Below are 15,966 nucleotides of genomic sequence, written 5' to 3' on the forward strand. Positions count from 1 at the left end.
AGGCAGTGTCCCATCCCTGTCAGAGCACACAGGCAGTGTCCCATCCCTGTCACAGAGCACACAGACAGTGTCCCATCCCTGTCACACAGCACACAGGCAGTGTCCCATCCCTGTCACAGAGCACACAGGCAGTGTCCCATCCCTGTCAGAGCACACAGACAGTGTCCCATCCCTGTCAGTGCACACAGGCAGTGTCCCATCCCTGTCACAGAGCACACAGGCAGTGTCCCATCCCTGTCAGTGCACACAGGCAGTGTCCCATCCCTGTCACACAGCACACAGGCAGTGTCCCATCCCCGTCACACAGCACACAGGCAGTGTCCCATCCCTGTCACAGTGCCAGTACCCGGGTCCCAGCCTGGCAGCCCCTGCAGGGCTGAGCTGCTGCCCCAGACAAAGGCCAGTCTCTTCTGGCCTGCATGACTCAACCCAGCTCAGAGAGAGGGGAGCTGTGTTAGGGTTTGCTTTGACAGGAGTGTTCTAACAGCACCAACACACTTAACTACCCACCCTGGATATTCTCAGTCACACTGAAGAAAATCTGCCCAGCTTTTTGTTTTTCTTTCCTACTTGCTGGAACTTAATTTTTCTCCCTATTTCAGGAGTCGGTATGCATAGTTACAACATTTGGAATTTGAAGTCTTCTGAAAAAAAATGGTCTTGTACCTCATATTTGTTTTACAACTAACAGGGTCAGGCTCCATAATAAACACATGAACCTATTTTCATAGCAGAACAAAATCATAACATCTAAGTGACTCTCCTCAGCAGCACAGACCCTTCTGGAGTCCTACAGGAATACAAACACCATTCCTTGAGTTTATACAGAGAGAAAGGTGTCACCCTGCTTCTACATGCCATGCTCTACCAAATTTCTTTCTACAAGGGAAGGGTCAAAAAGGAAAAGCCTTGTCACCTGAGTAAAACTGTGGCTTCTGTATTGATAATACAGTGTATTCTCTAAAAGTTGAGTCATCATGAGGTTACAGGACTATCACTGAATTTTAAGACATTTATTCCATTACTTTTGGTGAATATATCTCAGACTTTTATTGAGATGCAAAAGTTAAAGCCAAGAAATGCATATTAATATGCAAAATTTAGGCTCACAAAAGAAACTTCACTGAGATTATGGTACTGAGATAATGAGAGGCTAGCATAGAATGTCAGAGACCATGAAACCCCACAATATGTACTTTAAAAAGCACATTTTTTAACAACGGTCTTGCTTTAACATTATATACAATCTTATATATATTTACATATGCATACATATTCGTATTTAACATTACATACTATTTTATTTCACATTATGCTTGGAAAAATGTGCATGTGAAATTTCAATATTTGCCACTTGTATGTGTGAAATATTTAACAAAAGTGAGAGGAAAGTTGCAAATGCACTACCAAGAGCAGACTGTAAAGCCATTTGATTAACGGTCAAACAATCAACACCAGCGCCTCGGCAAAGATGCACAAAAGAAACCTGCACCATTTCTCCCACAAAAGCACAGATACCAAGATGCTAATGAACAAAGTCCTGACTTCTGGAAAATACAAAACTGGCTGTCTAGCAGGAGAAATGCAGGGATATTTTATGAGAGGCAGAAATCATTGCCAAATGGGCTCCTACAGGAGCTTACAGAGTGACATGATTAAATCTCAGAATATACTACAGATCCTTTTTCCTGAAGGAGCTTTCTTCTTTACTAGTCTACAGCCTTCAAACTTCAAGAAATGCACTGACTGCTAAAATAGGTGTCATAGAACTGCAAATTAGCCCTTCTGACTCACAGGCCCTTTTAGATGGAAAGCTCACAGTTCCGTGTACCTTCATGTACAAGTTAACAGTTTGCTGATATCATTGCTACCTAACCATAGCACAGCTCATATATCACATAAAAGCTGTTAAATGCTAATAGCTGGTCAGCCATTTTAACCATGACAGATGTTGAGTGTTGTAAAATCAGTTGTGGCAACGTTCAAGCAATGCTTTTAAGACAATTCTCAAGGTTCAGGAGAAATGCATGATCAAAACAAAGTCCTCTAAGAAAGCAGAATTACTTTGCCAATACACTTGTGAGGTTATTGACTTTTCCATTATTAAATACAACTGTTCTGAGTGCTGGAAGATGTAATCATGTAAGTCAAATTATTTGGATTTCTCTGAAACGGAATTTCATCCCACATTAAATCATTTCACATCAAAATGAAAGGCTTAGTTCAGAAAAGTGCATGCAAAAAAAAAATACAAATTTAAACCACTTAAAGGCACAGGAAGAAATTGAAAGATGGTAGGAAATAGGCTGCACATCTATTAAATACACTTCACATTCAATAGCTCACCAACTCAGTATGTTCCTGGAAGCAATTCATAGAGGGGTGGAGTCAACTATAGCTATTTTTAGATCCCACCAAACAAAACAGCCTTGCATTTTCCTGCTCCCTGCAATTTGGGGGAAAAATCTGAAGTACTCAAGCTGCCTGCCTGTTTGTTCCCTGCTCCCAGACTCAACGCTGCAAGCAAGCAGGAAATCACCTCCTAAGAGGAGGTTAAAAGCTCTGCTACAGAGCATCAAAAGGAAGCAATTTCCAGGTCGGCTAGCAGGACATCAGCAGGACTTCAAAGGCACTGGCAGCACTACAGTGAAGGACCTGCCAGTGCCCAGATGGAAGCTTCTCCTTGCAATGACTTTAAGGGGATATTGAAAAGCCACGGCGATGTAAGCCAAGAGCTTCTCCTGTTAAGCAGGAAATGGATGAGATATGAAAATATGAGAAGTGAGGCTCCAAGCCCAAGGGAGCGAGCAAGTGGGCATACCCTGGCTCAAAGAAAGGACATCTCCTGGTCACCCAGGAGCCAGGAGTTCTGAGGGGCATGGCACAAACACCTGAATGACACCAGCGTCAGCTGTACCCAGGTGGAAGATCTGCATGAAGTAAAACCAAATTTAATAAAGAGGAAAAAAAACAGATTCCTTTGCCTTACCCTGCTTTTGTTACGGTCTAATTTGAAGTCACCTTACATGCTCTTGTCTCATAAATTAACTCTGCTGATATTTTATCAAGGACACCATAAGAAAATTCTGATGGTGTAACTACCAGAATAAAATTTGTAAGTGATGTTTCATGATTTACAGTTTAATGATTCTGCTCTGGGCAACTTCAGATGAAAGCTAAGTAGTTCATATTTACTTATCTATACCCGTGTGCTCCTTGACATCACAAGTGATAGCAGTCAGGACATTTATATAATTTTCACAGCTTGAAGTCAGGCTGAACTAACAGCAGTGATGAATGGATCGTACTCTCGGAGCGTGAGTTTGGAAGTTCCTCCTAAAGTAACTACATTTCAGCAGCTGCTCTCAGAAAGCAATAAACTGAATGTCACTGCCAATGTTCAAGATGTGTCACAGCAGACCACTAGGCCAAATATGACTAAAGAGTTCATACAGTAATACCCACTGCTTAATATTACTTGAATACTTGGATGTATTTAACAGACCACTATAAATCTTACCTCTTAAAATCACAAGCTTTTGAAAGAAAAAATAAAATGTTCTTTAATATTTATGCTAAGTTTTACTAAGGGTTTTGAATGTTTGCACACGTGTTCTCACAGTTCAGCAGAGCACCTGTAATTCACTGAAAAATAATATAATCATCAACTATGCCAACAATGAATGCCACCTAACCTGAACAGAACCAAGGGATACCAAATGGAATTGTTACCTGGCTTGTTCCAAAAAAAAAAATCTAAGTTGTGATGAAGTGTCAGAAAATACACAACAGCATATTTTCTACAAATGCAGAAACCACACCACTTTCCAGAAATGTAGAGCTACCAGCTATTAGTACATAAACTCCTGTCTCTTCTAGTAAGTTTTGATATCCAAGTATGACCAAGAACACTGTTAGCTTCTCTATCAAGTGTATGCCCTTGTCTAACAGGCCAGAACATGCAGTGTTACCCAGCCCCTATTTCAGTACCACACTTGCAGACCTCTCATAATACTCCATACAAGTCTTAGTGACAACTAATAAAACAGAACAGCCTTATGTATAAATGCAAATGGCTGTCATATGAGAAAATCCAGCTACAACAGCCATATTCCTCAGAACTGGAAATTTACAGGAGTCACCTGCCAGCAAGAAATGGCATCGTGCAGAACCTGGACAGTATGTGGTAGAGGAGGCTTATTTGCAGCACACAGACTTAATAAGCAATTTACCTGTGGGTACATATGGCTCACCAGAACTGTGCCTGAAAGAAAATACTACACTGATGGTGGTCAAAAGCAAAACTTCCAGACAAAATGGTTTTGGCAAATCTTTTCCTGGAGCTGCAGGGTTAGTAAAAGATTCAGTGCAAGTTTGTAAAATGTCTGCATTCAAAACAAAGCCTTGCTCTAACTTTATGCAAGTGACTATTCTCATGTGCATTTCTCATGTGTTTTTTAATTTTACATGTAAATAGTAGTAAGAGCTACAGTGTCTTAATAAAATGCTATTAAAACAATCCAGCCAAACACATACTCTGATGCAATCTCCTGGCCCTGGAGCTTTTATCATAGTTAATCCAGCATTTGAACTACACTGATTGAATATGAAAGAAAATAATACTTTGGTAAGAAACTCAAGAGTCTTCCCCAAGAGCATTTTTTGAGCCACGTGCATTTGGTGCATTCAGAAAGACGTGTTTGTCCAATGTATATTTTATGAGCCAGGATAAAGATATCTCTAGAACAAATGCTAAGGGGATCCAGAGAGATGAGTAATGAACCCTCAGCATCAGAGAGATGTTTTTCAATTCAAGTGTATGGCTTGCACAGCAGATTAAAGTAAGGCTAAAGACATGCAATCAGCTAGAGCATCCCTGTGCAAAAACAGTTTGTGTGTCGACCTAAATTTGAAATGAACCACACAATGATAAATAAATTGCTTGCAGCCTAGTCTTGCAATCTAAGCCACGTTCTGAAGGCTTAATATTCATCAGCTTACCCCTGCTGCCCTCCTTCCCCTCGTTGTGAGGTGCCCACTAAGCTACATTGCTGGGGTAGGCCCTTCCAAATTCTGCTTTGAATTTCTGTTCCGGGTGCTAACCCATTGATAATCTCACAGGTACAAAAGCAAAGGATGCAGTGAGATTTGCCACTTGCAAGTGACACAGAAAAACAGCATGTAGATTTCACCAGGTCGCTGAACATAGGGGTCCTGCTATCTAGAATGATTTTGTTCTCCTATTTCCTGGTACAGCTTTTCAGATGAATCTCCACTTTTGATTACAAGCTGGGTTACTGATCTAGTGACATCTTCTGTAAGATGAATAAATATCCTATATTTCATTGCAAAGAGCAAAAAGAGCAAATGAAAAAAAAAATACCTAAGACCAAAACTTGTATTTAGGCATCTATAATAAATCTCCTGCTTCTATACTTGACACAACACCAAAAAGGGCTGATTTCCAGAGATAATGAACTCTGAAAAAGTGAAACAAATAGTGCTCTATGCCTCTACAATTAGGGCAGCGTGCATGCTTTTGTATAAATAGGAATATAGGAACATGATTTTAGGCACCTGCGCTTGAAAACCTTGGGTCACGTTCACTGCAGTGAAGAAACCTCAGGACAAACAGCTGAGTCCCCCTCTGGAGCATGAAGCCTCACACTGCAATAATGAATGATGTCACTGACTCCCTCCAAGAGTCAAACAACCCAGGCTTGCTGCTTTGTAGAACGCAAAGCATTTAACACCACCTGAAATAGATTTCAAATCTGCTAAGGTTGCTCTGCTGTTTTGGGAAGCATTGATCTGCATTCTATCTTTTAAACAAAAATGAGATTTTTAAAACAATTTAGTTATCCAAGTGCAAATTTGCATGAATGCTTCTTTCTGTAAACTGAGCTTTGCTAAAATAAGAATGGGTTTAAGCTGGCCTTGAGTTACCTGTACACAGCTATACATAGAAACAGGCTACCTCATTATTCTGAGCTTGGAACTAGCCAGACACCAGCTGGGTCCAGTCCAGAGATCAAGCAACCCCACTAGTGAACCATTTTGATTAACTCAGCACTTCAACAGCAGCATCACCAACTTGGCAACAGCTTCCAGTCCACCAGCTGTACCAGCACGTGTTTGGAGCAAGTTCTTACTTGTATTCAAGTAAACGTGTTCTAAGTGACCACAACCAACCATCATGGATTTAATTAGCCAAGCACCCACTGCTGCCCAGCTGGCTGACTAAGCTCTCATGCCTCTGTCCAGGCTTGGATTCTGCCCAGGCACATGAGAGTTCATGATCCTCATTTCCAAATATACTGCTAAATTACAGGTCAGTTTGCAGCAATGCATTTAAATTAGCAATCACATCTTCTCACTTTGTAAGTGTACTTAGTGTGAGTAGTTAAATGTGAGTCTTTCATTACATCACTGTCTTGTGTGCCTGAGTCAGTGCATTGGTCACAGTTTCTCCTGATGATTATTCACACTTCTTGCAGGAACACCTCCCAGCACAGCCAAACATGACATCCCAGATGTCCAGGTCACCTCGAGCACTTCTGCATCAGAGAAACCAGCACAGTTCCCTTCATGGATCCTCCACATAAAGTCTCCCTGCCCCCTGCACATTTGACAACTATAAAAGAGCCCTTCTGAAACCTTAATTCTCAAGGTCCAAGATGTCACATCACTTAGCACACAGATGTTAAAACAACAGGTCATCATAGCTCTGCCTATCCCTTCATAGCACAGTTCTTTTTCCAGTGTTGATGCTCTGTATCTGGCAGTGACACTCTTTGGAATCTATTATTAGTGCTGGGATTCCCAACCTGTGCCAACACAGAAAATGCTAAAATTATCCTGCCCAGATGGTGTCACTTTCTCCTTTTACCTCTCTAACTTTAATCAAAGTATAATAAGCTGAAGGATAAAACCCAAGAAATAAAAAATACAAAATGCATACATCCAGAATGTGGTTTTTAAATAAATGATGCACAAGAACTGCACAATCAGGCCCACAATAAAGGAGGGGCAATATGATATACTCACACCACACAACAGTACATTTTCCAGCATAGAACTGTATTTATCGTCTTTATAGATGACTTTGTTAACTTCACTGTGTTTTATTTCTTTGTTCCAGGTACATGATTCATTTTCCTTGTTTCCTTTTAAAAAGGCATCTTATTTCAACAATGATGCAGTTAGTGCCACGTTTCTTGTTAGGTCTGACTCACAGGCACCTTATGCTAATATTCGATTACTTCGCTACCTTATCTGCAACTATAGTTTTGAAAATTTTCCCAAGGAAGTGGTTGCTGTGTTTCTATAAATTAAAAAATCTAATAGAGACAAGTATAAACAGAAGCAGAAAAGCTTCTTCAAATAGTTAAAACAGGAGTTAGTCCTTTAAATTTAACTTGTTTCAGACTATACTTTCCTTAGGCAGAATGGGTGTGTATGACCTCAACTATTCTGATAGTCCCTACAAGTTTTACAAGGGCTTTTTAATGGCCTGAATTCCCTAAACTTACTGCATCAACTGCATTACCTTTCCATTTTTTTCAGGTACCACTATAGGTACGCATGACTTACACGCTGTGAGGGTATTGCGGGTATCTGGTGTCAGTCCCTTGGCTGCGTGTCAAAACCACAATCTCACATACTGCAAAGCTTCCATCTGTATCCTCGGCCTTATGCGGGACTGAGCACACTGCGGCCACCAAAGGAAGCCTGGCTGCTGCCCCGGCGATGCCAAGCAAGCCTGCAGTGGCCGGGCAGCCGCCGGGAGAGGGCTGTGTTTCGGAGGGCTGGGTTCTCCCCTCCGAGGCGGGCTGCCTCGGCGGGAAGGGCTGCTCCAGGGCCCGGCTCTCGGGGTACCGTACCTGGATGAGGCCCTTGCAGAGCAGCGCGGTGTGAACGCAGCCCGGCACCTCCGCTGGGAGCGACACCGAGCCGTTCCCGCTGCGGAGCTGCCAGCTCCCCCGCAGGCTGTGCACCTCCGGGCCGCCCGTGGCCACCGCCAGCGGCAGCAGCAGCACCAGCAGCGCGGCAGGACCCATGACTACAGCCGCCAGGAGCGGCGAGTGGGGGCGGTGCTCCCGAGGAAGGAAGGGAGCGAAGGGAAGGGAAGGGAAGGGAAGGGAAGGCAGGACGGCGGCGCTGCTGAGGGCGGTGCAGCGCGGCTGCGCGCGGGGCCTGCGGGCGGCCGGGGCGGCGCTGCCCCGAGGCTGATCCCCGAGCGCGCGGGACAACGGGCGGGCCGCGCTCCCGCCCCGGCTGCGGCGGCCCCAAGGCACAGCCCTGCCCCGGCACGGCGGCCAAGGGGCCGGTTGGTTTTCTTTTTTCCTCCAAGGGATAACAAACGATAACAGGAGCTCTTGTACGGTTCCGAATCGCTCAGATGCAGCAAATGCACTGGGAGCTCTAGAAAACGGCAGGGAGGCGGGGAAGGGGTGAGGAAGAGCTGTGGCAACACCGCAGTGGGTTCTCTCAATATTGGTTCGCTCGAGTCGTGAGGCTTTTATATGGCCTCAGACTTCCACATTCTTTTTTCCATAAAATTACAGAGGCATATAAAACTGTAACAAACGTCATGGACATCTCCAAGTACTGTGGTTTCCTCATAAAGCAGGGCTGTGGATTTAGTGTATAAAAATACAGTAAATTCATCTGCAAAAGTACAGAAGCATCAGCTCCTAAGAAAGAACATACAAGAAGTATCGTTTTCAAATCACACCGTAGCTTTCCTGTGTGCTCTTGCTAGGTTAATTCCCTTCATTCACAGCCCAAAAGCAGGAATTAACAAGTTTTTAAATAGCTCCGTAGAAGGCCTTAGCTACTCTCCCGGTGTAGCATCCATGGTGCTTCATGCTCTGTTCCCACCGCACCAGGGCGTGCAGGAGCTTCTAGCTCACCTCCATGAACTGGGAATGTTTCACACCAGCCCCCCCCAGACTGACAGGAACAGGAACACCCGAGTTTTGTTTTAGCTCCTGGCTTTCACACACCTATTTCAGCATCTGTAGGAATCCACCCTAAAATTTTTCTTTAAGGCATGACTGAACATGGTCAACATGCCTATATATTTTTGATGCAAATCCTTTCAAGCTGACAACCCTTTGTTTCAATGCAATATAAAAATGTCAGTCCTTCCATTCACCTTCAATAAAAAGTACACAATCCAGCCACAGGTAATTTTTTTCACCTGTGGAAGCACAAGAGGGGGTGCAATTCTGAGAAATACTGACTCAAAGAGAAAGACAGTAACTGATCTTTTTTTCTCTTAAAAATATCTGCTGCCAACTTCAAAAAGGGATAGCTGGGACCCACACTTTTAGGCAGCAGAAGGCCATGCGGAAACTTAGCTGATAGAAGAGTTTCCATGTGTGTAATTTTCAGACAGAGTAAGCCACATTCAATTTACTGACTAACTGAAATGCTGGTCCCATTTCAGTTCAACAGCCAGCTGTCTTTTAGTGAGATTGCCAAAGAAGGCTATCCTCCTAGATTGAGTTACCCCAACTGACTTTGCATGCTGTAGAATTCAATCAAAATTAGCATCTTCTCACCTTTAAGAGTCCAAACTATAAAATAATTATACATTAATAGTATAAAGCCTTACTGTGTTTCTGTCCTCATCTGTCAATGAGTAATGTTTTCAGGGCAATCAAACATTTCAGTGTTCTTTCCTTAAATTCACTGATACAACACTAAAACCATTTAAGCCTTATAGTGCTGCTTGAGAGATCTTACAGGATATAATTTCTCAAGAAGCAGATTTACAGCTGTCAAAAAAGAAACCTTTTTTTTTTTAGTAAATCTTTTCCAGCAAGTCACATGATAGGTTCCCAGTAAGAAGGAAACTGCATTTCAAGATGTTTACTGTACTTCCGTGCTTTGCCTTTTATTCTTTCTGCTTAAGACTGACTGGAGCAACACACACACCAAAAAATCTCAACCTAAAAACAATGCTGTAATTAAGTATTCTGAGAACATGCTGTTTCCTTGTTCAAGGTTTATAATTAAGTTAAATCATGTCTCATTTTCATGTCCCAGTTTTAGGGTTTGTTTTTTGTTTGTTTGAGGGTATTTTTAAACAAATGACATTTTTGCTGTTTCAAGATATGAATTTTAAAGCCTGTGGTTTAATCTTTTTAAATCTTAAGACACAAAACAAGATAAACCCAAGTACTTTCTTTTACTGTGTACTATATTAACCCTCTTTCTGAAATACCACAAATTTAGGAGGTTATTACAATTCTTATTTTGTGATACTGCAAGCAGATATTCTTTATCAACTAAGACAAAAAGCTGAAGGCAAAACCGTGCCTTTGGCTCTATTAGCATAAATTCAGAGCCATTTCCACTGTAGCTGCCCAAATTCTGCCATGTTAATCCAGAAGTCCTTTGTTTCCAAATGCTATGCAATCTCTATCATTACAACAGGCTGCTGCTATTTTCTCTTTCAAATTCATGTTCAATGAGCTCATGTAAAGGTTTTAAACAAAAAGGTTCTCACAGATTTGGATGCAGTGCTTCAAGATATTACTGCCCCCACCTGTCCACCCTGTACCATTCTTCTAGTGAAGGTAGACACCTCTGAAGCCAAACAGGACTTGTGCTCACAGCAGTCTGTGGCAGGGCATGCTCTCTCTTTTGGTAACTGTGTGCTGCTGAGGATACCACCACCACCACAGACCATTTGTCAAAGATGCAAAGGAACTAAAGGATCATCTACCTCAGGGAATTTCCTACAGATGCAGCAATATCACTTTATGAATGTTTGTATGAGTGTAAATACCTTCAGGCAGTACAGAATATTCATATAAAGCCCCACAGTTCCTCAACATAACACCAGACCTCTCTTTTCTGACTGCATCTGCAGAACACAACTACTGTGCAGAACAGTTACCCTCTGCCCTGGAGTAAAGACAATATGATGCAGGGAGTTCTCCAGCCATGGATTTCTAAAGGACATTATTCTGTACTTATGTTGCACTCCATCCAAAAGGATGTTAAAAATAAAATGAGGAAATAAGATTGCTTTTAGATGAGGATATTATTAATACATCACTAGAAGAGAATGTTGTAGTAGGTTATTATGAGCAAAATACAAAGTGACAATATAAATGGTAGGCCTGGAGTTTCTTTCATAATTACAGCAAAGTCTGTAGGCCACTGCAAGGGGATTTCCTTAGTAAACAAAATTACCCAACACTAACAATCACAAGTAATTAAAAATAAGTATGTAGAAGGGAAGCTACTGCTCCAGGCAAATGCTGTAATGGAAGGGGAAAAGCGAAAAATATGTAATAACTTTAAAATTTCAGAAGCAGAAAGACAGGTGATGCCTTCAGTACAATCGTCAACTTCATCAGGCATGCTGGGGCAAAAGCCTGTATTTGTATCTCTATATAACATCTTGCTTTGAGATGCACTTAAACCAAAGATTTAGGTGACAGGTCACCACCTTCCATAGAACAGGCGCAAAAAAGCCTGAGGATCTTCAAAGCCAGCATGGCCAGATTTCTAAAGTCATTTTATTTAGAAGGTGGCATTCCCACAGCTTTTATTCTCTTCATTTTATAAACAATTTTGAATCAATCCTAGTCTATGTGTAAATTATGTAACACTGATCATTGCTATTTACCCTTTGTTTCATAAGCAGCAAAATCATTGTCTTGCACAGTGCTGTCCAAGCTCCCCTTCAATTCTCATTAAAACGTACTTAAAGCAAACAGATTCTCTGGCACTTACAGAAAAGAAGTACCACAAATGCAGACATTATGGAACAGGTTGCTTAACCTTTCTTAGAGGCTTAAAACTAGAGTCATCTGTAACCACAGTACAATGTACAACTTGTCCCTGAATGCCTAAAATGAAATCACTCAACACATGGGGATCTGTAGGTAGCAAACTTTCCCCCATGATGGAAGTTTGAGAGGCTTCACTGAGCCCATGTGCGTGGCACTTGACCAGCTGAGAGCAGGGCATACCAGATAGGTCACACTACATATGAAGCACACATGCAGCCTACTGTTTTAATGAATGTTTTCTGTGCAGGTGAGTATGAAGAGAATATCAACAAAGGTTTCTAGCTGATAAATTGGATGAGTAAATGTAAATGGATTTGGAGTGGCTGAAACAGCTGGGAGCTTCATTTCTTTTTCTAACTTAAGTGCCTCCAACCAACCACTGGGGCAGGTCAGGACCTCTGTTTCTTAGGCCTTCAGTGTGGCTAATGCTCCTGGCTTCAGCCCTAAGACAAATCCTATCCCTTTATTTCTACCAAAATTACTCTAATGCAAACACCAGAGAATATTCAAAATAACTTTACTGAATACTGTGGGTACTTGAGAGACACTATTTTTCCCTCTTGAAATATTAATGATTATTTCATCACCGGTAATTTTTTGAATTCTTAATCAACAAAGTTCTCACCGAATCAACTCAAGCCCTGTTTAGACAACAGCATAAGCCAAGAGCATGGCTACACAGGCAAAAATATCCACTTGTCTGAATTATTCCAGTGAAAACCCTTGTATGTAATGCTGCATGCCGTGTCACTTGCTGCACTGGTACAAATGTCTCAGAAGTAACATTTACAGAAACTGACTCTTGCACATTCATGAAACAGGCCTACTTTAATATGGGCTCTATTTTTTTTTCCAAATGACTTCATGCACAAACAGCACTAAAAATACTACTTTATATATACACCCATCTGTTAAAAAAAAGCATTATGTGCTTGATTCTCATGGCAACAAAAAGGAAAAGACTACTGCAGTATACAAAGAGTACTGGAAGGATCAGAGAATATCTCAAATTGGAAAGGACTCGTAAGGATCATCAAAAGTCCAACTCCCATCTCCTTGGAGGACTGAATAAAACTAAACCATATGACTAAGAGCAACATCTACATGTTTTTTGAACTCTGTTAGGTTTGATGCTGTGACCCTTTCCCAGGGGAGCCTGTTCCAGTGCCCAACCACCCTCTCAGTAAAGAATTTTTCCTTAATGTCCAACTGGAACTTCTCTGACACACCTTCATTCAATTTCTTTGTGTTCTCTCACAGTGTCTGACTAGATCTCTTGTTTTGGTAATAGTCAGAATTTTAACATTCTGATATTTGCACTGGAAGAAGGGAAGGGAGGCAGTAGTTTTATGTCTAGAAACATTAAAAAAGAGCCTTAGAGATATGAAAAGAACCTTGTCTCTTCAGCTAAGTCCTTGGTGAGAGAAGGACCCTTTCAAGGAGTGGCCATGCTAAAATACTACTCACACATTTTGTTTACAGCAAAATTCTCAGCCCAGTGGATCCAAATAATCTTGTGCTCAAATTAGTCCCTATACTTTTGATTGCTGCTACAAATGTCACTGTTCCATTGAAGAACTCTTCTCACCACAAGGACTATAGATAAGCACAAAGGTATTAACAGCCTATAGAGAGGTTCTAAAAACCACAGGAGATCACTGCCTGGAACCAATCTTCTCCCAGATTGTTTCAGCAAGAGCAAAGATCTTCAGCTAGTCTGAACTAGTATAGATCTAATGAAAGGTCAAAAGATGCAATATAACTTCAATTAAATCTTGTATTAAACACTCAGCATACATTTGGATGTTAACAGAACATTGCACAGAAGTGCCACAATATTCTGAAGGTATTTAAAGTTTTAATTAGTGTGTTGAAGAGTGAACAGCCACCTAAGCTTTTGGCACTTTTTACCTATTAGCATAATAAACAGCATTCAGCAAACAAACATTTCCAAAGCTATGGCTTTCTCAGGAAAGGGTTTCTTCATCACAGGAAGCTATCATGACTCCAGAATGTTATTAAGCACTTAGAAGGTTCAAGATGCAATATTATCTTGAGTACTTATCTGTCAATAAAGGTTCCATTATGTTGATTCTCTCAGCATATTTTCAGTACAGTTTATCAACAGTGGTCATACTGAGAAATAGTTTTAAAGGCCTGGAAATGCCCCGAGGAATTTCAATCACATCAAAAAGATACTTAAAACTATTTTAAACACATATTTCAGGAAATCCAGTTTAATGAAGTATTTCACTATGCCTAGCAAGTTGACAAGCAACAATTTTTCCACAATAATCCCTTTGGAGTCCTCCATACCTGGTCAGATACATGAAGATTTACTTGGAGGACAGAAGGGTGCAGCTAAGCTTCTCCTGCCACCTCCAGCTCTCAGTTAGCAGTGGACAGCTTAATGCCGACATAAGAAAGTCACTCATTGTTTAGTGAACATCTTGGTGGTAGCTTGAACTTGGAGGTTTTTCAAGACCTCTTTTGTTGTGTTCTCTCATTACCAAACATGCTGATCCACTGTTTATCCTTGCAGCTTCCCGTCAATGACCCATAATCTTGTAACCACCAGCTATTACTGCTACTTCCGCCTAGCAGAACTCCGAGGACAGCTTATCAGTGTGCTGCAGCTGGCTCACCAAGTGCAGCTGGCTGCCCTCTCCTCTGTCTACACCCTAAATTATTCATGATGTGTGTGTCAGCATATGCTTCATGGGAACTTCTTTTTAAAACCTCATTGAGGCTCACAACACTGAGCTTTCACCCTTCACTCTGTCTCTGTACATTTGCACTCTAGACTCCTAATCTTAATACATACATGGTCTTTGTTTTACCTGGATTCACAGTACTTAAAAACCTAAGGAAGTTTCTTAGTCTAGGAGGGCTGATTGGTCAACTATAACCTATTTCTGGATCTGGTCTCTGCACTGGGAACTAGAGATGTAGCTTCAGTTGAACAGCAAAGTGCAACTTCTCACCTCCCTTTTCTCCTCCCCTCCCACCCCTCATAAAGCACAGCATAATGCATGTTTAAGATATTAATATGTCACACCAGTCACATTAAACAAAAAAGGGGAAAGAAAAAGGCTGTTTCAAGTGAAATTTTGCATCCAAAAATTTCAAGGTAACTGCTCAATGCTTCTCCACAAACCTGTCTTTTCATGTTTCCACTCTGAAAATTTTGAATGTTTTTGTACATCAGTTTTACCAGTATTGGAAAGAATATTATGTGTGAAGATATGATTCAGGGTTACCTGCATTTTTTCAAAGCTTTTCTTATATCATTTATAGTTAAGCCAAGAAGAATGTTTTTTTACTTCGTTCTCAGTTTAAAAAAAATAGTTAAGGCTATGAAAATTCACATCCTTTGCACCAAATGGTAATTTTGAGTGTGAAGTGCAGCACATACGAAATAGGAGAGGACAAAAAGAGCTAATTTAAGTAGCAACCATCTACCTACCTCCTCTAATTCAATTGCTTGTGATTGTGGGATGATACCTTAAAGTGCTGCTTTCAGTGAATTTTGAATGGATTCTCAGGAAACATAAATCATGCTGTAAACAAGAACTTAAGAGATATCCTCATGAAATACAATTCAAACTGTAAAAACAGCAGTTAGTACAACCAATCAATAAAACCAGGGGATCACGATTCGTTTACAAAAGAAAGTTCTACCTCTTAATGCTGGTTAGACTCTTCATCTGCACTTGTGCTCTGGCAGCTTGTTACTGAGGTTAGACCAGACATGCTTGAGAGGTGCAGTACTTTAGCCAGCACAGAGACTGAACACCACCAGTCCCAAATAGTGTATTCAATTCTTCAGCCAGCACTAATCTCTTCTAGAAAAATGTCACTGCCACGTTCCACTAGGTTTGTTACCTGAGAACTCCTACAGTCACTAACAGTGATCCTCTCCTCAATGTTGTTCTGAGTAGAGACAAAATCTAGAACCTTATGAAGAGATCTGGACCTCTTACTCCAACAAAAACATTCCAAACAGGAAAAAGAATTAAAAATTGTTATATTGAATAGATCCTTCAATTACTGGGGTATCTGTGAATTAATTTTCAACATTCACTGTCAGAGCAGGATTAACACTATGGCAAGTAATGTGCAAAGCCAGTTTTAGCAAGAGTATCCTCTC

General features: G+C 41.1%; 1 protein-coding gene across 3 annotated transcripts in view; it reads right to left on the bottom strand.

The window, feature by feature from the left end:
- Window positions 1-15,477, bottom strand: part of MANBA (mannosidase beta) — a 53,893-nt gene extending 38,416 nt beyond the window's left edge. Inside the window, exon 1 of one of the 3 annotated variants that reach the window (XM_058025381.1) lies at window positions 14,133-15,477. Coding sequence is in view for 1 of the 3 variants with exons in the window: in XM_058025380.1 (XP_057881363.1) it covers window positions 7,884-8,060 (177 nt within the window). In the remaining 2 variants the exon portion in view is untranslated. Of the gene's footprint in view, window positions 1-7,593; window positions 7,661-7,883; window positions 8,080-14,132 lie in introns of those variants that run through there. The other 2 variants (XM_058025380.1, XM_058025382.1) reach the window with 2 other exon arrangements.
- Between the last annotated feature and the right edge of the window lie 489 nt (window positions 15,478-15,966).

The sequence above is a fragment of the Melospiza georgiana genome, chromosome 5 (assembly GCF_028018845.1).
Source record: "Melospiza georgiana isolate bMelGeo1 chromosome 5, bMelGeo1.pri, whole genome shotgun sequence".
Taxonomy (NCBI): Eukaryota; Metazoa; Chordata; class Aves; order Passeriformes; family Passerellidae; genus Melospiza; species Melospiza georgiana.